We start from the raw sequence: 25,367 nt of genomic DNA, 5'->3' as shown, positions 1-25,367 counted from the left end.
GAATTGCACCATGGACAGTAGGCTTTCCGACAGCTATGAGCCACCTGTTGTTCATAGATACTTTATATTCACTTTAAAAGAAATGCAGAAGAGCCTGTGAACCTTATTTTTTCCTCATAAAGACCTGCCACTGCCCACTCAATAGACATCTCCTTCCTTTCAGCTACACCAGATTGCCTTACCTCCTCTTCCATCACTGACACCAAACATCAATGGAAAGAAGGGCTCACTCTTTAGATGTAGGATTACAGTAATTGAAGATAATGCCCAAGCTCTTGTGGCAAACAAAAGCTGAGGTCCAGGTATCAAGTTCCTAACCATCTTGTGGATGTAATGTCTTTATATATTTGTCTGAATTCATAACTCATGTCTTGTGAGCATTTAGTACTAGCTGAAGGATAACTTCAGGGTGTATATAAATCCCGTAAGAGAACTGCCTCAACACCCAGAGTGACAGAATTTCGGCACAGCTTCATTTCATCAAAGCTGCTGAAATTCAACAATATCCAGTTAAAAGAGATTGTTTTTCAACCATTTCCATGTCTGACACTTAGCAGATCCCAAGTCCCAGTGATCAACACAACAAAACAACACATCTTGGACCTAAAAAACCCCATCTTTCTTTCTTACTCTCTACACTAAAATATTGTACACATCTGCTTTTCACTGCTCTTGTACTACTTTAATTGCTTTTGAATTACAGATGAGTAAGCACCCTGTAGCAACCCCATGTCCTTATTCTGGTATTCCACCTACCAGGAAAATAGTATGTGCATAAATACTCCATTTATACAATAATATAATGGCTAAACAAGTGAAAAATACTTCTTAAGAACTCTGAAATTCAATTTTTGAAAAAAAATTCAAGAATTCTCACTGTTTTAAAAGATAAAAAGTCCATTGCTGTGTTCTTGAATATGAAAGATGTTTTCATGGAAATTATTCAAAAAAACTTTCAGAAATTACTTGGAAAATTTTTCTTTAGTATTTTCCTCAAAAATGCCGATCTTACACGCAAGTCTTTTCAACTTCAATTATTCCAGACCCTATTTAAATTTTATACTTTGAAATCATTTACTAATTAAAAGCACTTAGAATTCTTTCTGTGGGAAAAAAAAATGGCACCTAACACTGTGGTTTAGCCCACATAACTTGACTGTAGTACAAGAAGCAAAGGTGTCCTGAAAAGGAATTTTCAGCACTGAACAGAACAGCACAGAACACAGTGCTGGGAAAGCTTCACTTCTAGTGTCACAAAGTCAATATATACCACATTACATCTTGAGAAAACAAGTATTTGCCATGAATGTTCATGACTGACAGATGAAACAAACTCCACTATATAATCATTGCTTCCTTCTTCGAAGAGGTAAATCAGAGAACATGTTCTTTCCTCTGCCACCTCCATGCTCATGAAAAGGGTACATCATAGAAGAAGTTGCTTCTTCAAAACCATAAGAGTCCAGCAAGAAGAAAGGATGAAGATGGTATTGTTATGCTGCCTAACTGCAGCAGTTTACTGTTAGAAAAAAACAAAGCATGAAAGCTGCTTAAAGTGACAACCATAAGAAAGAAACAGGATGATCATCCTCTACCTTCATATTCAATGTCAGAAATGTTCTGAAACAACCTTTTTTTTTACTATTTAAAATGCTCTGCTTAAAATAAGTAAACAAATTGAAGTGTTTCTTTGCACAGCACACTTCTCATTGCATGAAAGTTAAGACATTTCTTACCTTTTCCTGAGCTTTGCCTTAGTTAGAGTTTCCCTACCTAAGCTTCCAACTACACTGCAAAATCGAATTATTGCCCAGAAACCAAACAGTTTGGCAGAGGATTGGTAACAGGAATCAAAAGACAAATGCCATATTTCCAGTCCCATCATCCTATGCCTAATCAGAGACCAAATCAGTCCTCAAATTTAATTTATAGAAAACTAAGAACTGATGCAAGTTGTATTGGCTGGAGATCACCACAGGACTGAATTGCACCATCCTTACCTCTTTCTCACCTGAAAGTTCTCAGTGTTATGAACAGGCTAAAAAGAGATGGCACAAGCCACAATGCCAGTAATGCCAGTTTTGTGTCATATTACATTGCTTCAGGATTTCCAACCTTATCTGTTCTGTAAGGGCTCTGTGAGGGAGGGTTTTACCTCCATGCAGCAAATAAGCACCACCAAAATAAGAATCAAAACTTATCTTTAGAATAATTTTAACGGAAATTATACTGTATACAATGGAAAGTACTGCTATAATGCAAGTTGGTGAGGAGAGAGAGAACAAAAGAAAAAAGCCAACACAAAATTGGAAATTAAGGTAAGTATGTTAGCTTACATTAACACCTCTTTTCTCTTATTGGGCCACAGTGTGGTAGACAGCACACACACTGAGCTGATTTTTAAGAAAGGATTAAGGGGGCAGGCAGTAGTTGGCATTGCAGTTTTGGGTATATGCTTCCCACAGATGTGAAACCACAGAAGACAATACTTAAGGCCCTTAAAACTATGTCACTGAAACCTCAAGTTAATAAAAAAATTCTGTCTTCAAGGGCTTTAACAGACGGGAACAACTTTAAAGCTGGCACATGTTCTGTTTTATGACATGGACAACTCCATTGTTTGAAACACCACTGAGCTAGAAACTCTATGCATCAACGTAGCTCTATCCAGAACACAGAGTTATTTAATACTACAGTTTCATAAGCTGTTTTATGTTACAGCTTGTAACATTCAGCTGTGGACTGCAAAATTATATACAGTGTACTAAGGTAGAAAATAAATAGCTAATTAAGAAAAATACTTTAACTAACACAATTTTTCATTTTGCTTAGCCAAGTTTTCCTCCATGATTTTATTAAAAACCAAAAAGACTAAAGTCTAGTTTGCTGAAGACAGTATAAAGATTTCTTTTCCTGAAGAATCTTCCAAGGAAAGTTTTAAAAGTTGAGAATTCTTTGAAAGTTCTGATGTTTTTGACTTTACCTGAATAACCACATTAAAACACTGACTAATACTGAGAACCATGAAAATTATCCTTCCATGGTAAATATGACCTTGTATGGGTTATTAAAGAAGAAAGTGACTTAACAGATCAAAAGATTAAATTTCCCACATCTCTTTGTACCCCTCCCAACTATCAACCTGCCAGCAGACAGTACACAGCATACACCACTGAAATCTATGCTTTAGGCTAATAGACTGTTGGCATTCTGGATACTGGTTTGAACTTATCCAGCTTCTGCCTGGAAAATTCATCTACACTGTCTCCTGTCACAAGCAGGAGGAAGAAAAATAGCTAAGCAATGAGATAACTAGAGAATACAGTGTCAGTCCTGATTACTGCCACAGGTCTCAAAATTTCCCAATTTTCAAAACTTGTGCAAAAATTTCCATATCCTTTTTTTAATCCAAAGACTTTTTATTCAAATACCAAACCAAATATTATCAACTGAACTGGCCTAATTTCCTTCTGAAATGCTGGCATAAAAACACTGGAAAACTACAGAAATGCAAAATTTTACTTACTTGAGAAAATGCAAATTATAACCAAATAAATGATAACACAGTACAATGAGCTGAGCACCTGAAATTCAATATTTATAAAGCTAGTGGATCTATGAAAACAGAGGTCTAGAATCGTCTAACATGAATATGCTCTGAAGATAAAAAGAAAAATGGAGATTAATTTTTTCTCCCTCTTCACAAAGATCTAGCATATTTGCCTTTTGCATTCCAGAGCTTAGCATAGCTTTGCAGCTGTACAAATAATTTTTTCTGTTCTCTTAACAGGCGTTCCAAATTTCTTATTTGTTCTGTATTATTATGCCAGGTAACAGCAGGGATAATGATACTACACCCTTTGACCATGAAAGGAAGAAAGCATAATTCACTTACCTGGGAAAATAGAAAGGACAGCCAACTGTAATTAAATGCAACCAATCAGGCCTAATTAAAGGAGATGAGACCAAACTGGAGTGTACTCTTTAACCATCAAGTTTAGATGAACAGCCTTACAAGAAACAAATAAGGCCTCCTCCTGTGAGGTTTGTCAACCAGCATTTCATCTAACACACCTCAATATGATATGGATTAAGAAGAAAAAGACTGCTGTAAGGCCTCAGAGCCGCAAGTCTGTAATTCCATTTACGCATACGATTATTAAAGCACATTTATGGAAGATAAAAGGACTAAATAATCACCTAAAATCTACTGCAAATTTGTGCTTTATTTTTACTTAATTAGGTCAACACATCAGAGCCAAAACTAAAAGCTCCACTGTAAAAGGCAAAATGGTCTTTCCTGAGAAGTTTGCAATTCAAATTGATGAGATGGAAAAAGCATGAGATAAAGGAAGATAATCTCTACTTGATAACATGAAAATGAAGCACACTCCAAGATCATGGGGAAATAAATTAATTTAACTAAAAACTGAAACTAAATTTCTTGAACTAGCCCTTCTTTGTGCTGTTACATTTCAGGTTTGTTGGCCACATTAAGAGATAGCGGCTCTCGGAAAACTGTCATAAAAATGGGATGTAAGTGAAAATACTCTAAATTTCTACAGAATCACACCAAAGCAGCAATTCGCTGAAGACAAAGCTCAAAGCAAAGAACTCGAAGTCTACATTAACCAATGCCATTCTCCTGGTATTTTATGTATTACTGCTCCAGATCTACTTACCATCTGACATTCAAATAACCAGGCTTACCTGGTAAGTGAAGCTCAAAAAAAGAGTAATATATCCCAGGATATATGTAGAGCTTCTTTAACAAAAGCATAAGCAAGCATACAAGATCACTTTCTGTAAGAACCTCAGCATCCACAAAGCACTGTAATAAGCAAGGTTTGGCTTTATCTTGTAGCTATAAGAGTAAGCCTGGTAATGTAGTTTTTATATTCACTGCAGAGAGTTTTTCAGCATGCATGACACACTGCATGTCATTTCAGCAGAACATGCATTCTGTGTTGAAGTAATCTAGGTACAATTCAAAGACATGGAACAACCAAAAAAACCCAGCTTCTAAAGATATATAATTCTATATCTTATAATTTTATGATATTCATTTTCATGAGACACTTGGTTTTTGCCCTTTATTCACTGAAATGACCTTAAATTGAAAATCAAGACAAAGTGTAAAGTGTTCTTGTCTCCAGTGGTCAGGAAATTCTACCTTACAGATACAGAGAGTTAGTCAGCATCACATGACACAACTGATGTTTCCTCTCAGATTATTGCTGATAATTGAACTGCTCCAAACAGCAAGGGGTATAGAACTCTATTTCATACAAAGTGATTATTAACTGTCATATCACTTCAAAGTATCATTTGTTAACTAATGATAACTGAAAATTTGATTTTTTTCATTGCTTCCTAAAATTCAATAAAGAACAGCCACCTTTCTCCTAGTACTTGAATGTCTACAATCAAGACCTTTTGCCAAGCTCTTTTACTTTTGTTTTGCCATCTGACAGATACAGCTGGACATTTAGAGCCATAATCATTCGACCACATTGGAAAAACCACAGTAAAAAGTTTCTGTATAATCACAGCCATGCTGGAAATCATGAAACAGAACAGTGTCAATACTCATGTTGAGTTCCTTGCAGTTCATTTCCAGCGTCTTTTCAAACAAACACATTGCTTTCTTGCAGTATTATAATCCCATGTATTAGGCAGGAGCTGGTAACATTTGGAAGGATAAAGAAATTTTGATTAATACTAATGCCAAAATATATTTAAAAAAGAAATGGGCATGTTGCTGGAAAAAGCTGTAAGGCTTTTCAATTTTTTAATTAAAAAAATTGCATACCAGATAATTTTAATGAGCTGAAATTCCCAAGTTCACTTTTACACGTTCTGTGCTATTTTGATGCCCCTGCTAAAGAACACTGTTCTCACTCAGAACCGAAGACATTCTTTTCTCAGTGTCATAGCAAAATCTGAAAACTACAAGTATCTTATGCGTTGTGCTACTTTACTCACTTCCTTTAAACCACTCAGAGTTATCAAACTAAAAGTAGAGAAGACAAAATGATCACAAGTCACACAGTCAGAAAGAATTCAACACTACCTTTAACTTCTTCATAAATGCTATCATCTATCGGTTCACTCTTCACTTGTCCAACATCATCATATTCCTCTTCCTCCTCCTCAGGAATAGTATTGGATCCCGTATCTATGTAATGGCAGTTTAAAAAGTTAAAATTTAGTAGAAAAGAATGCCTAAGCAGAAATTTATGCAAAATGAAAACAATTCTTCTGTGACCTGCTCCTTCCAGTACATTCTGCTTATTTTTTTTTTTTACATTGTTCAACGGATAAGAAAGAGTTTATATGAAGAGGCTTGCATAAGGGAGCAAGCTTATGCTTATAAGCTAAGGGCAGAGCTTTCAAGCTAAATAGTATTCTGAGAGAAAGGCAAAAATCTTGAAAAAAGAGAAGTCATATAAAAGCTGTAACACAATTGAAAACTAGGACTTGCTCTTCAAAACTTGGACATGTGGGAATCCTACATGTATTAACATGAGAGATAAGTAAACGGACAGAACTACTGTCACTATCAAGTATTGGCAATAAAGGCAACTGCTGTTGTACTGGCTGGCTTACCTTGAATTACAAATTTGACTTGCTGTACCCATTCCTCTGCTTCTTTGGGAGTGGCAGCTGTAAACTATTAAATGTTTATTAATAACTACTAGCAGTAATGACAAAAACACAACTACAATTTCACCAGCGATAAAAAAAGAGGGAATGTAACATTCCCGTCACTTCCTCAAGAAACCATTAGCAATTCTTTTCATGTCTTCTGGTACTTTTCTTGCAAGGATGCTTCTTATAATGTACAGCTAATTTTGACAAATTTACGTAATTGAAGGAGAGGATGATGGATTTGAAACTCTGATCAGCAGCTGGCAGCTGTGCAGAAAAAAGCTGCTTCTCTTCATCAATGTCAAAGCCAGAACTGATGAACAAAATTTGCCCTTGACAATTAGAAGACACCCATGAATTTCTTTAGACTGCTGGGTACAGTTTTCTTAAAAATGTTCTTGTCAGACTCCAACACACTACCTGACAGCTTAATTAACTGGCTTTCAACCGCAATCTCAGATATTTAAAACTTATTAAACTTACATTCCATATTGATGTCTGGCTGATAGATCTCTGAATTGCACAGCTGATATGTGCCTTTTTGTCGGTTTTCCTTGAAAAGCCATGACCAATACAATATGTATTTAACACTGATACATATTTTAACTTTTTTTACTATTTAATTCATCCAAGAAATCACAGACACATAATACAATAGACATTAAAATACTAATATTGAAATGACCAATAGATAAAGATGATAGATTTCCTTGCTCTTGACCAAAAAGATAATATTTGAACATGTACATACATATGTTTAATCAGATTTTTTTTCTAATATATGAATATACAATATAAGCAAGCAAGGGTTTCCTTTTTTCATTAAGATATCATTGACAGTTGTTTCACTGAAATGTTAATTCAGTAACTAGAATTGTAACAGCTTTGTCAATTAAATTTCAAGTCAACATAAAAAAGTCCAACCTGATAAATGCGCTTATCTGGAGCAGAGATTTCAAAACAACAATCTTTCTTTGCATCCTTCCGAAGGCTATTATTCATTCTGATGGTGTAGCCCTCTAAGGCAAATTCACCTTTCTGTTGTTTGTCTGTTGGAGATAAAAAACAAAGTTAGAGCTTCATTTACAACAGTGAATGTAAGTGGCTCAGCAGGTTATCGTTTATTCAGATTTTGTTTTCTATTTCATGAATTTTACAAAGAATAGGGAGGTTTTTAGCAAAATGATTAAGTGATGCTTCTGGAGATAAAGCTTTATTTTAAGGGACGATGTACCCAGAAGTACATTTTTCTGTAGGATGCCTAAGGAATTCCACAGGGGGATGTTTGCAGATGGTGGTCTTATTTAGTAAGAAGTGCATGTTATGACACTTGTATCTAGGGAAAGCCAAGAACTGGAACTTGCAAGACACGTTTCCTATAAATCAGTGTCTCTTTCAGGTTCAGTAAACCAATGGAAAAACCTGTCTAGCTCAGAACTTGCTGAGCTCCCTCCTAAACTAACCACTTCACTCAAAAAATAAAATTCAAGCTTCTTTTTAAGCAATTGGAAAAGCTGCTTCTTGCATTCTCCCACCCACTCCCAGATGTGCCTCCTTTCAACAAGGCAAAAATACAGAATGAATTTTGTTATAAATTCAGGTGTGTGCATCTGTGTTCATTCCAAAAGCATTTCTGTCAAAACAGCAAATGTTTAATTAGCTAATAAAAGTACTGAGCCCTACCACAGTTTATTAGGTACAGCCATGTGGTTGTTTTAAAGACAATTCTACTTTTCAAAGGTTCTGGTTTATAAAAGTATCACTTACAACAGATCTGGCTTTAAATACACCGCATGTTGTGCAAGCAGCACATGTGCACTCCTTTCGAGCCCTTCAAACCAAATTCTACATCAGATTTTATGTGCTCTGGCAGATTTTGGTGAATATTAAAAACAAACCAAAAATGTAAAAGTAATTAAGTTTTGCAATTTCTGCAGATCACAGTGCAGCATTCAAGTGAAGACTGCCCTCACCGTTCACATTTTGCTCTGGCAAACAAAGAACAAAGTACAGTTGCATATCAAAAAAATGCCGTTTAGTGTGGGGTATTTTTACACAGAAGAGAGAAGCATTAATTAACAATAAGCGCCAGGCACAGCAGCAAAACTACTTTAAGTATTGCTGAATAGAACTTAGGTGCAAACTGAGCATCCATTGCTTACACTTGTCAACAAAAGGAGAACACTTCTAATAGAAAAAATAGGAAAACTATCATTTTTAACAGATTTTTGTCATATTTCTGGAAATCTAATAGGAAAGAAAATCTGTTTCCACTCTGGAGAGGGTAAAAATTGGCTAACACAGCAATTTGAACATAAATGGACACAAGGGCAGTCACCAGTCAAATTCTCTTTATAGTAATCTTAAATGCCCATAGACACACATTCTCTGTCCTTCCACCTTTTTATGAACTCGCACCAAGGGCAAGCAAATACCGAATAACACAACTATATGAGAAAATCTAGGGCACTATTCTATTTTCACTTCTAGTCCCTTCCCCCACAATAAGTTTTACTCTATCTTAAATAAGTACTAATAACATAGTACTAATATTTTATATTTGCTCAATCCTCCACCTCTATTTCAAACACCACACACATGCAAAATTCATGAAATCACCAAGGTAGATATTAGAAATAATAACTTGCAATAGGTTAACTAGGTTCCTTTTAATGAAATTCATTTCTGCCTAGGACTGTTATTGTTCCCTCACTTGTGACCTCAGGGAGAAGATGAAGTGAAACACATTAATTTCTCACTTTCCAATACTGGAGGTTTATCAAAACCCTAGAAGATAGGAGCATGCAGGCAGAATAAACAAACACCAGGTTCAAAAGGTAAAAACATTTTGTCAAGATAAAAATGAGGCAAGTATTCAAATTTACTCTCTTGGATTATTTCTGAGACTGCTTCTCTGTGACATGGATGATCCCTTTTATGGTAATATACTTTTACAGAGCTAATCTCGAATGATCTTTGCACTGTTCTTTCAAAGAGCATTGCAGTTAAACCACAAAGATGCTGTACTTTGGAAGGGGATAGTGCATGGCATCCATATCCTATTTGATTGTTTTTCTGTTTATACTGTTTTTGTCTTATCTCCGGGAACACACTATTTCAGTGCTAATGAAAATTACCTGTATGCACCACCAAATATATATATCTCCATCCTTTGCTATTATAGTCTTTCAATGACCACTACAGCAATAGACTAGACTTAGCATTGCTACTTTTACTTCCAATTGTCTTAGCAGGAACCTCTGAACAAAGTCCAGTGTGGTGCAAATGAGGAAATTCCAAGACAGTGAGGTACTTCACAGCCCTAACTCAGAACCTGTTAAAGACCCAGTATGGATTCACACTCCCTGCGGCAGCAAGCCAGAGATAAGACCCAGTATGTCTTGAGAAATGGCTCCTCAAATACAGAATGGCAGAACACAGGTCAGCTATAGCTCAGCTGCCTGCTCTGATGGTGACAAACAGAGGAGGTGTACAAATGCCATTTGCTCTTACAGAATACACCTTTTCAGTGAGGACTGGAGACCAACCCCATTGCCAGATCACTGCGGAGCACACCATGACCCACAGCAGCTGCTTGGCCAGGCAGAGCAGCCAGGTGCAGGCTTGAAGGCAGAGCCTTCCCGGGATCATCAGACTCAACAATCACCCGACTTCACTGCTAGGCACGGGCTTGCAGCTAAATGGGTTTGGACAGACCCGGGTTTTTGGTTTCAAGATGCCCTGTGAAGTAAGAGCCACAGCGACTCCTGTGAACTTTCACATCGCGAGTTGAAGTGTTTATATCAGAAATACTTTCTGGAGACTGTGCTTTAGAGAGAATTAAACAATTTCTGATATCTAAAAGCTTTGAAGACTTAAAGACTTTACTTGGAGACTTAAAACTAGATACTCTTGGTTTTTATAGCATGAGTCAACAGTAGCTTCAAGAAGCACACTTACATTACAGATATTTAACTTTCATTTTGAATCCCCAAATCAGAGCCAGAGTTTTGCTTAGGCAGGAATACAACAGAATATTTAGGAAGAACTAGGGAGATGTATGCTGATGGAACAGACTTCTCTGAAGAACGATGACATTTTTGCTGTGTTATTTTCTCAAGATAGAGCTTTTAAATTCAATGACAGGAAACCCTTAAGTTGTACCAGAAGAACATAAAACAGAAATGCAAAAAGTGTAATATCAATCTTGTAAAAATAAAAAGGATTGCGAACATCATCAAGCATAAGTTGTTCCACAGTGAAGCTGAATCTCATTTCAGCATAAGCTGTCCCTTGCTCACATCTGCTCATCCTCCTCCCTCCCTTCTTCACATGCCAGGTACAGAACAGAAAAAATGTCTAGGTCTATGTAGATCATTTTGCAACAGGAATTTAAAATCATAAAAAGTAGTATAGCGGGGGAGAGTCAGGCACTAAGTATTTAAACCAAACAAACACCAAACCAAAGCTAGTACACAAAAACTTAAGAGAAAAAACATGGAGGGCTATATTTAACATAGAGAAAATTCAGATCTGAAGAAAATTTGAAAGTCTTTAAACATTTCTCTTACATATAAACTTCATTCATCCTAAAAAACAGTTAGATGTTGTTAACAGAAACAGGGCCAATTTTATACTGGGTAAAGAGAGTCTCAAGGGAAGCAGAGAAAAGGCGTTTTGAAGTAACCTTGTGTAACTAAGTCCATGGGAACATTTAAAACAAAGAAGGTTAAAGCTTCAATGAGATCTTGAAATTACTGGGTTGTAAATTTGAGGCCTAAGGCAATGTGCTCATATTATTAGCACATGTAAAAAGAATTAGTGCATTCTGAAGAACAGAGAGGACTCCAATAGTAGAAAGGAAAGAAGTTACAGAGAAAGACATGAGGAACAAAGGCAAACAGAAAGATTTCAGAGAGTGATAAAGTATTTATAGATACTATTAGAATCTATAATTTAACTCTCTTCATCTTGAAATAAGGAGCCTGTAAGATTTTACAGTTTACATGGCTTCACGCTAAATGTAGTTTCACATACTTTTCCACGTGCAGGATGTCTGCTATCTAAAAATAGTTCAGTGTAAGTATCTCCAAAATGGTAATTCCTTTTCCAGCTTTTGGAACAGTCCCTTCCAAATGCACACACAGGAGTTCTTCCCTTTTAGACAGCAGATCTGAAATGTAATCAGCTTTTTTTCTTTTTTTCCTTTAATCTAGTCCTCTGAGAAATTGAAATTGTAAAATAATTAAGAAATTGAGGCAGTGATTTAGGGCACTGAATTGCTTATATTCTGCCTGCTTATACCCAGTAGTTATGTTTTAAATAACACATTATTAACAGCAAGTGTGACTCTCGAGGTCTGAATTTAACAGTCTCACAGCAGATGATCCAGTACACATTAGATAGATGCCTTTGATTGCCATTACCCTGCTACAAAAAAAGTCCTGTTGAGCATGCACAATTCCCTTTTCTGCCAAAATATAAGTAGTTTGCCAGTGGCCTGGTCATCACTATCTTATTCAGAGAAATCCAAAACTATTGTGTCCATGTTAAAACTAAAGAAATTGAAAAAAAAAAACCCTCAGATTTTTCTAAAAGCCTCTGAATTATCCCCCTCTTTAACATCATATTACTGGCAGGCAGGCAGATACCATTTTCAAGTTATAAAAATGAAAATAAATTTTTAGTGCCCATTAGCAGAGGAAAAATTACCATAATGTTATCAATTACTGTCTTGCTAAACATTTAGCTGATCTCTTCAGTTTGCTGAGACAGAAGGGCATATAACATTGTGGCCTAGTGAGAAAGAAGTAATGAAGCCATTAATTCAATCATTTATAAAGCAACAAATTAACTTTCCTTATTCACATGCACTTTGAGGTCTGAAAGGTTATCCATACCATCTCGGTGTCTGAGGACACAGGAACAGCCAGAGATCATACAGAAAAATGATAGGGAACCAGGGTACTCAATTCAGGGTGCAACTGCAGGGAAGGAAAGAAAAGAGAGGACTATAAAAGATTTATGGAAGGAAAGGCTATGAAAAGGAGCACCAGGCAAGCTTCTCAAAATCCCACCCAGCTCTGACGTTTGAATACTCCTCTGCAATGCTGTGGACCAAGTGCTGGCAACCGCTACCACAGCACAGGCATAAATACACACGTGCTTCCTGCAGTACCTGTTTCTGAGGTGATTAGCTCAATTTGTTTCTCCATCGACTCCATTTATTAATGGTCAAAAGAAAAAATGTAGGTGATTCACTCAGACCTGTCTATACCGAAGGGATAAATCACATTGTTTCACTCCCCAATGCTATACCAAATGTAGGAGAAAACAGAAGAGGAAACGGAAACAAACAGCCTGCAGGCACCAAAACTGTTGAAGAGATGCTTGGAGCTGTTCAGGTGAGCACACAAACAAACACACAGTCATTTACTGCATTTCACAGGCTTTATCTTGCACTATGTACTTCTGGGCTAGGCCTCACATTTTTCATCATTCAGCTCGGAGTAAATGATTCTGAAACTCTTCCTTACGTGTTTGTGAGCTTTATACACTTCCACACTTCTTGCTTTTCCAATGCAAAAAGGAGAAAGTTAGAAGAACTAAAACTGGTTTGGAAACAACAAATCTATACAAATAATAAAAAGGCATCCTAAAGCCTCATGTTTACCACTCAGTTACATTTCCACTGATACTTAAGCGAGAAAATCAAACTTTGGTCAACAAAAAAACATATCACAGCAGACACAAAATAGTTTTCACAGATTCTTCATCTATAGCCTGTTTTTAAAAACAGACACAATTCAAAACAAGCCAAGATGGATGCAGAAATCCCTGCAGCCTCTCAGCATTATATCCCCCAACACAGAGGCACTAGCAGCCCATCACCCATTTAAAGTGACGCAAGCAGCAGGACTCAGTACGTGTGGAACCCTCGTCACTTTGAAACCAGGTTCACATTCTGCACAAAGCCACCAAACACACACTTCACTGCTGTTCTGTGGTTGGTAAGAACATGCTCTGAATTTCTACATGGTCCAAGTGATCTGGTACAGCTTCAAGGGTCACAGTAAAAGAAGGTGGCCCCCAGCATAACAGCGTACTGCAGCAGGTACCACTGCTGGCCACAACAGTGGGAGTGAAAAGAGCTGCACTGAGTAAATGCCAGACCTGCCCAGGATTGCCTCATCACACACCTCATCCATGCTGACAATCTGCAGTGAACAGCGTGATAAACTGCAGCACGCACGTTCACAGGCATTGGGATGACAGCTCACTTTTAACAGCATGTGAGCCTACCATGGTTGGTGTCCAGTTTCTGCACAATGATGGTGAGTTGCTTATGCACTGGAACAGGCACTTTTACATATGAGGGAATCACAGGCCTGAAGAAAGTACCCCTGACCAGTCTAGAAAAAACCTTTTTTTATTCAAAGGCAACTTCAGGAGTGACTTAGTCATCCATATTACAAGAGTAAGTCACTACACCATGCTTAACTAGTTTATCTGCTCTACAAGCACCAATCCTATGGAGGTAGGGCAGAAATTCATGCATCTGATTTCTTTGCTTCCTCCATAAATTACTCTTTGGAGTCCAACCATGCCATGCTCTCCACAACTATGTGAAAGCAGGTCGGAATGAGGTGAGGGTCAGTCTCTTTTTCCAAGTAACAAGTGATAGAACATGAAGAAATAGCCTCAAGTTCCAGGGAAGGCTTAGATTGGATATTAAGAATTTTTTTTTCACTGAAAGCATTGTCAAGTATTGGAACAGGCTGTACAGGAAGTGGTGGAATCACCATCCCTGGAGGTATTTGCTACACTTGTAAATGTGGCACTTAGGACAGGGTTTGGTGGTGGGTTTGTCAGTGTTGTGTTAACAGTTGGACTTGATGATCTTAGAAGTCTTTTCCAACCTAAATGATTCTATGATTTAATACAGCTCCAATGGACCATGTGCCCCTCCTACATCATTAGGTTATGGTTAGGAGGACCTTCCCCAAACAATCTGCAGCCTACAAAAGTTGTAAATAAATTACCCCAAAAATAGTCTATCGATTCATAAACGAAAGTGATCCTACAAAATACCACAGTCAATTCCTAACATGACACCAACCTTCTGAGTGCTAGGGAATGTAATTTCCATGTATCTTAACTTTCATTGCAGGTATTAAAAATTGCAACATAGACTTGATAATCAGGTTGTTGCAAAAGATGGAAAAAAAAAAAAGGACAAAGACCAGGTGGGCAACATGCCTGCCTTAATACCAAGACAGTATGCTAGGAAGCATAAATAATCATAAGCACAGCCACAAGGAAAAGAATGTTGTAAAAAAAAATTTTTTTTTCTAAAAAATAGCAGAGAAAAATACAAAGATTTTATAATCAAGAACAATCTTTACGAACTAGCCATACGTTCTGAAAAAAACCTGCCATTTTTAAAGTACTAGGCAATGTGTGTGTGTGTGTGTATATATATATATCTATATATCTACATAAACAGCACATGATCGTTTTCCAGAGAAAGAAATAACCAGTACTGTTGTAATCCAAATCAGTCTTATGCCACATTTCCTCAAAATTTTTGAATAAAGATTGTTCATGTTTGTGAGGCTTGATCAACCTGTAAGTCCTAAGGAAAGAGTATAGAAGAAAAGGAAATATTTAGTAGATATGCTAGCAAAATTCTGAAAACAGAACATGATGGGAAACTAGCAATGTGGAAACTGGACTCCCAATTAGACTCTTTCTTTCTTGTGTTTTTAAAGAGAGGATGAGTTTAAATGAATCAGTATACCAAGGTATGAAACAAACTGGAGCAAATTATATTAGTCTTAAAATAAAAAAAAACCAACATAATAACTACTTGTAGTAATCTCAAAAATAAAACACTAACAATAAGAAGAAAAAAAAAAACAACCTCAGAAAATTTGCCCTGGAATTTTTTCCAGAGGTGGGGGGAGGTTGGAGAGAGGAAGACATTACTGTACTTTTAAAATTTACTCAGATATACTTATAGATCATTTAGTTTACTCTTAAACATCACATGTACATAGCACACAATTTAAATATGTTTTATTTTACTTTAAATTTTAAAAATTCAAAGTAATATTACAACATTTATGCCAGACTCTTTCCAAACAGGCCATTTAAAGTTAAAAATCATCTTCAGATGTTTGCTTTAGTTTCCATGGCTAGCTTTAGTTAAATACATTACTTAAGTCCTAGCTTTTCCAGAACATAAACTATTTAAACATAAAGAAAGAACTTCACTATGCAGCTTTTAGATTAATATTTTCCTGGATAGAACCATCTCTAAAGAACTCGGAAGGTATAATTACTAGAGGATGTTTTCAAATTAATAGCCTGTTTGGAGAGATTGTCTGTCTAGTAAAACAGTTGAGTACTAGCATACTATCAAACTGAACAGCCAGCTGTTATTAGCAATGTAGCTTTAAAAGAAACTTAATTTTTTTTTCTCAGTTTTCCTGCTTTAGAAAACACTGACAGGTTCTGACAGATATTTACCTATTTTAAAAATTCACAGCACTGCCAAGAATTGTTGGAAAGAACTACTTTTTAAAAGTTTCATTCCATTTCTTAAAATTACATTTGATTCACAGTTTCCAACTCCAATAAAATTTTCATATTCTTTTGTGCATTAAAACATCATTGCTTTCATATTTGTTATAAATACCTTTATCGCTTCCATAGTAATAGAAGACGGTCTTGCTGATAGCACACCAACGCTTCTGCCACTCAAAGCCAAGAAAACTGTGGTCTGAAATTGATACAACATGTTATATCAGTTTGTGCCATTATTGAAGAAAAATGTGTTACTTCTTTTCAAGGGTGAGGTAAGAGGGAGGAGGAGCTAGAAAAAGACACTAAGGAAAGGAAACCAAGGAAGTGCATGGCACTGAGAAGGAAATTAGAAATAAAAATTGGTGGTAAGAAAACAAATAGGAATTTGAAATCACATAAAGAGGGAAGTCGTGTGTAACATTAAATATAAGGAAACAATGAACAACTTCCTAAATATTTCCTAGAGTTATCGCAGCATTAAGTGGGTATTAAAGTGACAATATAAGATTTATTGAATCAAGGTAAATATTGACTGAACCAAAGTTGAGATCAATATTTGCCCTCTTGAAGGAAAATAAATCTTGATGCTCACTGAAACATGAAGTCAACATATGGTACTTGTACATACGTTCCTAATGTTTTCTTCAAAAATATCTGAAAGTCTCTGAATTATGGCTGACTGGACTTTCACAGCATGATTTTGTTAGTCAATAAAGAATAGGATTTTCTTTCAATACTATAGGAGTAATTATGCGCTATGCTTCTTTTGCATAATAATGCTTCAATGTTTCAGCTTCTTCTCATTTTATTTATCACTTCTGTATAAAGTTGCTCATGTGTATAACATCAAATACAAACATATAGACCTCCCAGACATTAAATATGAACTAGCTTTCACAAAGCTAGCTAGATTCACCTTTTCTACGTTTTTCCAGGTATCCAGCCTTCAGAACAAACTGAAGATCCTGAGCTGCAACAGGAGGAAACTGATTCCCTGAAAGAAAAACAAATTCTGTAAAGCACTGCTTTTCAAGAAAACTGCTATAGGGGCATTAATAAAATTATGGATTTTACACTCTCAGTATTCAAGAGTTACAGATAAAAAATCTAGTAACTATCATGCCAGATTATTTTAAGTAAATGAAGCATCTACCTATCAATGTCAGACCTATTTCTGTTGTCCTCACCACTTGAGTAAGAAAAAAAAATAGCTGCATAACAGGGCTTATAAGTCTCAGAAGGAAAAACATGTCATTAAATAAAATAAAGCAACTGTTTTGAACATAATCTGTAAAGCAAGTTGCATAATGAAAGCATTACATTTTCAAATGTGCAAATAAAAGGATCACAATCAATAATCTCAGTTGAACACAAATCAGAACTGCAGTTTTTGATACCAGCTTCACACCCAAATACCTTGAAACAGCACACAAGGTCTATACAAGACCCTCTATTACACATCCACAAAAAAAGAAACCAGATGAAGAGACAATAAAAGGTGCTGCCTGTTGCTGACAGATTTTGCCTAATTTGCAATATGACACAAAATTACTGCCTATAGGTGATAATGGATAAACCAAAGATATTGTACAGAGGTCTACTAAACTGTTGACCTACAGACACTAATTTTAGACACATTGTACATATGTCTTCATCTGCAAAATGTATTTTTTCCTTTTTCTCAACTCCTAATTCATAGAAATATAGGACTGACCAGTCAACCCTGCCTCATCTTCACATACAACTTTAAATGTTAAAAATTATCTTCCATCTTACAACCTTTTCCTCCTAAAACAACAGAATGATGATTTAAATAGAACTCCTAGTATTAAGAACATGTTAGACACATATAATACTTACTATGAATATAAATATCATACTGCTTACCCCAAGGAAAAAAGCAGAACAAAAGGCACTCCTGTGCCTGTGAGTGCATGTAAACAACATAGTGAAGTTCCTACTACTTATTATCATCAAATATTCATAAGAGTCACTGTAGGTAGGGGGCAAGTTTACAAGGCAGCCATTATTCATCAGAATATATGTAATCTCATTACATTCTGTCAATATAAACATACAGAAAAGGACTGATGTTAGCAGACAAATTCTGTGCTAAAAACACCACTTTAAATTAGGTCGTTTGGGCGAAAGATCAATGGTCTGACCTTGAACCAAGCACTGTCTCTGAAAGGTGATGACAGTTCCCTGGGTTTTGAGGTTTTTCCTTAAAATATTTTTTTTAATTCAGTGTTCACAAAAGAGTTGTTTTATGGTATTCTTATTTAAATACAGTTATGACAGGAAAAAGACAAGAAAGAGATAGGAAGATGCAGAGAATGCTGTTTTTTAATGCATGAAAATACTCAAAATGAGAAGACATTCTTTAAATAATACAACCGGCTCTTTAGACTGCAAAATATTTTGTTTGACACCAAAAGACAGTAGATAGAATTTTAATTACATTGATGTTTCCATTTCATTTTTTTAATTAATATTACTTTTTAAAGATTAGGACTACACTAATTTCTATTTTACCCTCTATGAATTCCTGACTAATATGTTAAAAATACAAGAGCACAATGAACATGCATTTTAAAGTGATGCAGCTGTCCTCCCTTTGCTTGGTAATGTGCAATCATAGCCCAGCATTAAACGGGAATTAAACACAAAGACACTTGATGGCTGGTATGTGATATGTTTAACAGTTACTTTAAAAGGGGATGTAATGATGGTATTATGAGTGGGGGAGGAGAAGAGTTTTACAAATATGCATCTTGTGCTGCTTTATATTGGTCATTGGGAGGCATCAGTGTGCAACACTTACAACTCTGCTTCATCCAGTAGGGCTCATCTTAGAACAGTGCAACCCCACAGATGAGGAAGACATAAAACCTAGATAAACAAAAGCAGCTCACTCTTAAATTTTACAATTTAAGCATTTCAATCACCATTTAGATCTAGCTTTACCCAATATTGTTTGTATCAGTTTGGGGTTTGATGAGAAAGCTTGGCCAGTGATCATTTAGTGAACAGTCAAATCTAATGGGACAACACAGTCCCCAAGAACCACATACTTTTGGGACTCCTTAGTGTTGTTATTCTGTCATCTGAACTGACTACTTCATATAATCGAAATCCCACCTCAATTTTGCTACTTCTGGTGAGACAAGTCAGGATAAATTTGGTGATGGTATTTTCTGTAATGTCATTTATTTTGCACAGGGGACTGAAAGCTTGTGAGGAAAAGCACATACATGGGAAAAGAGTGTTTCACTGTTTAGTGCCACTGCAGAAAGAAGTCCTCCTCCCACCCTTAAACTGTAGAGAAGCCAGTTTCTTCTTCTATTCCTCAAAGCAACTGAGGTACTAGTGTCACTAACTCCAAAAAAACAAACTGCAGCTGGTCAGCCCCACTGCCAGTCACATTCTGTAAGTAGCTGAAGTAGAAACAGATCATATGCATGTTATTATCCTTCTGTCAGAGAAGGCTGGGAACCAAAAAATATGTTGGAACTTTAGTCAAAGGGCAGTAGAAACAGACCCAATTGTAATATCCCACGACACATACAGCTGTACAAGAAAGAAAAAGCATAAATCTGGTTAAATTCCTTCTTTCATTGCCCTGTACCTTCAGAAGGAAGAGGAGGGAGAATAAGTAGTATGAAAAGCATAAAGGAAAGAGAAAGAACCACCTCCTCCCAGACTCTCATGAACCACAGGTGTTGTGCATATGTGGCAGGAAGAAGGCACAAACACCATTGCCCAAGTACTATAACGAAAACAACAGGGGGAGGAAAGAGGGGAGTCAGTCACATCTTCCTTACAGTTACTGCTGGGATTCTGCATGGGAAACTTTGAAGTTGTATTATCTGTCTATCCTTCTTCCATTTTTTCATTTCTTTACTATCTTGTCCACATCTCAAACAGGATTTGGAGTGAACTGCAACCACGAGATGTGGGAACTCCCAGCAGAAAGTGTGGAATTTACACAGGAAGTTGGTTTTTGCAGTTGCTTTCAATCAGAATATTGCTTCCCCATTCATTTGAAATACATCAGGCTCAACACAAATCTCATTAAAAAGCATTACTAAAGCAGTGCTTCATTATAGTAAAGCAGCATTCGCTTACATTACACCAGCAGCTGAGATCAGAAGCTCATTAGTTGACAGGAGCATGAGACTTTGAATAAGACAGCTCCTTCTATAGAGGATCTAAGACAGAGGAATCCTGCCAAGAAAAAAGGCATTACTACATATTTTAAGTAAAGAACCATAAAGCAGATTGAGCCATATGCTTCAAATCACATACTCCTTTAGAGCTCAGAATTTCCCATGTTATACTGCCATGCACGCCCCAGGATGTCTTCACATCAAGGAGAATTTTCTCCTTCCCTCATGGATGCAGGTGAAACAGCCTGAATTCCAGTTACCTGTAATTTCAATGGACATTGTCCACTGTAAGAAATTAAATGTGGAGATGCAAGAAGCTTGCATCCTAGGAATGCAAATAGCATCTACTAGTACTATCCTTCTTGGCTGTCACAATGCCTGTTCATGAGAAACTTATGGCCAAGCCCACTACATGACCAAAGCAAAACTTCTCTCTCAAAATGAGACCACCAGTGATCACCATGCCTTTCTAGCACTGTATGGTCTGTTCCAGATATAATGAAATGATTTAGATATAAAGATGTTAAAAGGATCGTAGTCTTCCCTGGTTTCTCCTTTTTTTAAAACACCATAGTTTTTTAACCCAATTTTAAACACCCACGAGAAAAGTGGCATTGTGAGTAAGAAATGCTCTGTGGCTTGCAGCTGTGTGGGTTTATACGTAGGCACAATGATTGCTTTTGTTACTCTTCCAGACCTAATTTCTGCTGTGTCATTGTCCTGACAGTGGTGGGCAAGCACAGAGTTGTAGATATAAAAAGGTCTCATTCCCATTCTACCTGAGAATTTCTACCTCACAAATAATGTCTTGAACTTTATTCTTTTGATGTGAAGACCTGTTCAAAACTATCCAATATTTAGGGAGATGATCATCTTGCATACCCCAATACATGGCATAAAATAAGGGAGGTCTAACTGCTTAATGTTGCATTTAATTTTCTTCATTCTTGACCACCCACTCACAAAAGAATCTCCTGCAATAATTTCTTTTCCTATCTCTTCCCTATTGGTGGGAATTACTCCAATGTACTCCAAAATAAAATCTGCAAGTTATGCTCCACATGCATATTTTCAGACTGATGTGTACAAAAGCCATCAAAGACCAGATCAAAATATTTATGAGTCCTAAACCTTCATCTTAGAGAAAAGTAAATTTTATGTATGATGCACTGGGCTCTTCCTCTTGGTTCTAGGGACTCTTGTGCCAAGTGAGCAGCTGGCAGTTATTACAATACTATTGCTGCCAGGCTGAAAATTCCTCCAGTGAAAAGAAAGTGGAATGCTCTCACTCAAGCATAAAGCCAGCTCTACCAGTCATGCTTTGACTTTAGAAAAACGTTAATGTTATTAACCTGGGCGTATTCATGTATAGGTTCCATTGCACAACTCCCACAAACACAGAGTAGCTTGTGATTCAGAAAGATCTCAAAACCACAGCTTATGGCACAACTACAATTTTTGCAACTTGGTAATCAAACAGGCAAAAAAACCCTGAATGATTTAATTTTTCACCTTACTGCAACAGTGAGTTTGGTCCATTACATAAAAACAAGTTTCATCAGTGTCACTTCACAGCATGAAATTCAATCCTTGTGCCTGGAATTCTGATTTTTGGAGGAGCTAAAGATGTAAAAATTTCACCCTGTATACAAAATAAATTTTAAAAAACCAGACTCTATTATTCTGCACTGTTTACCAATAGGATTTTTTTTTACTTCTGCAATGTGGGCTAAGGGATACATAAAGCAAGAAATAATCAGAGGTCAGTGCATTCTAAAGAGGTGCTTAGCATGCTTATGGGAAGTTAAACAGGCGAAGTGGAGATAAGTGTAATTCAGTAACAGCTAAGTGGTTGATTACAGCTTTCTTTCCTAGTAGAGGACCAGAGGCTTAACTATAATAATGGTAAAGTCGTCTTGCTCAAATAAGATTAATTCACTGTTCTTCATTCCTTGTAAAAGAAAACGGAGAGGGAAAAAAACCATTAGGTTGATTATATGGAGAAAACAGTGATCACCATTTCTTTATCCTCTTCTAACAAAAAATACAATCATAATTAATTATTAAAAATTATTTTTCCAGCTTCCTTTTTTTTTTTTTGCACTGAAGACCCTTAGTGTCACCTGAGAACTTACTGAGGATGCACTTGACACCCTCATCCAAATCTTTGATAAAGATATTAGACAGTACCAACACATCTGCATGTAACTCCATTCACCACCACTCTCTGAGCCCAGCCAGCCAGTATTTTACCCAGTGAAGAGTTCACTGGTGCAAGCCACAGGCTGCCAGTTGCTCCAGAATGTGCAGGAGACAAAGGCTTTACTGAAGTCTAAGGAGAAAACATCCACAGCCTTCCCCTTATTCCCTAGGTGGGTACCTGGTCATAAAAGGAGATCAGGTTGGTCAAGCAGGACCTGCCTTTTCCCAGACCCCTGCTGGCTGGGCCTGACCCCCTGGTTGTCCTGTATGTGCTGCATGATGGCACTCAGGGTGATCTGTTCCAATACTTTCCTCAGCACTGAGGTCAGGCTGGCAGGCCTGGAGTTCTCTGGATCCTCCTTCCAGCTCTTCTTGTGAATGTGTGTCACACTGGCCAACCTTCAGTCACCTGGGACCTCCCCAGTGAACCAGGACTGATGAAAAATGATGGAGTGACTTGACGAGCTCTTCTGCCAGCTCCTTCAGTACCCTTGGATGAATTCATCTGGTCCCATAGACTTGGGAATGTCTGAGTAGCACAGCAGGTCACTGCTACTTCCTCCTGGATTTCAGGGGTCTCTTCTGCTCCCTGCCCCTGTCTTCCAGCTCACAGGCTGGTTGCCCTGGGGATATTTGATCCTTCTGTTAAAGACTGAGGCAAAGAAGGCATAAACTACCTCAGTCTTTTCCTCATCCTTGATAACAATGTTCCCCCTCCGAATCTAATAAACGATGGAGATTCTCCTTGGCCCTCTTTTCGCTGTTAACATATTTATAAAAGCACATTTGATTATCTTTTACAGTAGTGGACAAATTAAGTTTTTGCCTTTCTAATTTTATCTCTACATGACTTAACAACATACTTGTACTCTTCCTGAGTTGCCTGCCTCTTCTTTCAAAAGTCATAAACTCTGTTTTTCAGAGAGTGCCAGCAAAAGCTCCCTGTTCAGCCAGGCTGGTCTTCTTCACCACCAGCTCATCTTTTGGCACAAAGGGACAGCCTGCTCCTGCAGGAAATGCAGAAAATAAGTGGTTCTGTCCTCAGGCACAGGGCTCTTATACTATCTCTCAGGCTGCAATTCAAAATTGGCAGAGATATTCTGAAAATATTTGTGTTAAAGTTGAGCAGAGAAAGAGTAATGTTTCTAGCAACACAGAAAAGTAATTTTATCTTCTTTTCCTCCCTCCTACCCGCCTTCTCACACACTTCTTCCAAAATTCTTCACATCTCTCCATTTCATTTTGATCTGGAAATACAACATTTACCCATTTTTAATAGCTACTACAGAAGGATTCAATTATCTTTGAATCTGTACATAGCAATACTCTGGAGTCACATCTGTTGCACAAGCACTGTGAATCTAGGCTAAAGAGGAGGTGGTTTATTTTCATACGCGTATCTTCTCCCCACATTTACTTTTTTTATTTAAGAGAAGATTAATGAATACTGCATTAGAGAAAAAAAAAGATCCCATTTCTTAGAGGCCTCTAATTAAAGAAGAGTTGTCAGTAGGAAGATCACATAGAATCTCATCAGTTTCATTAATTGTCTAGAACACTTTCACAAAGACTACTGCATTTTGCAAGTGTAGAAGTCTGCTAGTTCTGAATTAGTTTACCATGCAAGAATCAAAAGATAAATGTTAAAGAAAATGCATTTCATTCCTGGAATAAATATAATGAAAATGTTTAGCTTTTAAAAGACTGGTTCACAAAAAGTCAGCACTTTGGTCTTCAAAGTGTTTGTTCCAAAGGCTGCCTAGTCTATGAAGTTTTGCTCTGGAGCCATCCCTAGCACTACCCATTGTAGTCTCTAACAGTTTACAATAATTTTCACAGAATAACTTGCCTTCATATATTCCTCTAAGAAGAGCCAGCAGTGTATTTTAATAAAAAATACTTAAAGTACTGTCATCTGTTTCTAGTTTTAATTCTTTCTAATTCGGGATATGAAGTTTGGGCTACAAACATTAATACCACACCCTCAGAGGCTTAAAGACTGAGTATTTCTTTTGGACTTGTCCTTTAGAAGGACAGTGGTGGAAGCCCTTCTCTCCTCTTCCCTTCCTTTCTGTAAGCAGAGAAGGCAGTGGGCCAGGCAGCCTAAAAACCACTGCAATGGATTCTTTACAGGAACTAAATTGAGTTCTTTGAAGCAGTTAGCACGAGATCTCTTTTAGTCATTTCTATTTAGCCCCTAAACTGTGTGTTTAGTTATTTTAAATTTTAAATCCTTATATTAATGGCTTTTCAATTCTCATCTGTTTTCTGAGCAAAGTTTCTTTAGTAGTTGTAGCATTTCATTTGACTAAAGAATTTTCTTTTTTCTTTTAACGAATTACAGGAGTCAGCTAGTTTGACTCCAGTCATTAGGATCCACAGCGAAATGGAATTATCCTGGATCACACTGTGATCCAGTGCTTTGGATGAGCACTCCTCATCCAAAGTTAACTCTGAATTTGTAAACTAATATTGTCCTGGATTTGTACTTTCTTTTGATGGTTTTCAAATTGCTTCTACAACACCCACTGTTACATTTTGCATAGCATCTTAATGTACAGAGGAGTTCATGGCTTTCTCTGCTCGATTTAGATTTAACTTTCACACAAGTATTTATTGAAATTTCACAAATTACACCCATGGTACATGGAGGGGCCAAGGAGAGGAAGGGGTGGGGGCGCATGTGGGGGGTGTGCTTGTGAATTTTAAAAAGTTATGTTTTCTGCTGTGAGCAGGCATTATCCTACAGCATTAGAA

The 25,367-nt window shown here is 36.9% G+C and overlaps 1 protein-coding gene across 1 annotated transcript in view; it reads right to left on the bottom strand.

Moving 5' to 3' along the window:
* The window catches only part of SKAP2 (src kinase associated phosphoprotein 2), a 118,906-nt gene that overhangs the window by 31,237 nt on the left and 62,302 nt on the right, over nt 1-25,367 (bottom strand). The window contains exons 5-9 of the mRNA XM_063410165.1: nt 17,156-17,233; nt 16,352-16,435; nt 7,576-7,700; nt 6,610-6,673; nt 6,074-6,178 (exon numbers count right to left, since the gene is read on the bottom strand). Coding sequence (XP_063266235.1) covers nt 6,074-6,178; nt 6,610-6,673; nt 7,576-7,700; nt 16,352-16,435; nt 17,156-17,233 — 456 coding nt within the window. The remainder of the gene's footprint in view (nt 1-6,073; nt 6,179-6,609; nt 6,674-7,575; nt 7,701-16,351; nt 16,436-17,155; nt 17,234-25,367) is intronic.

The sequence above is a fragment of the Prinia subflava genome, chromosome 1 (assembly GCF_021018805.1).
Source record: "Prinia subflava isolate CZ2003 ecotype Zambia chromosome 1, Cam_Psub_1.2, whole genome shotgun sequence".
In the NCBI taxonomy this organism is placed as follows: Eukaryota; Metazoa; Chordata; class Aves; order Passeriformes; family Cisticolidae; genus Prinia; species Prinia subflava.
This window is presented reverse-complemented; position numbering and strand designations above follow the sequence as displayed.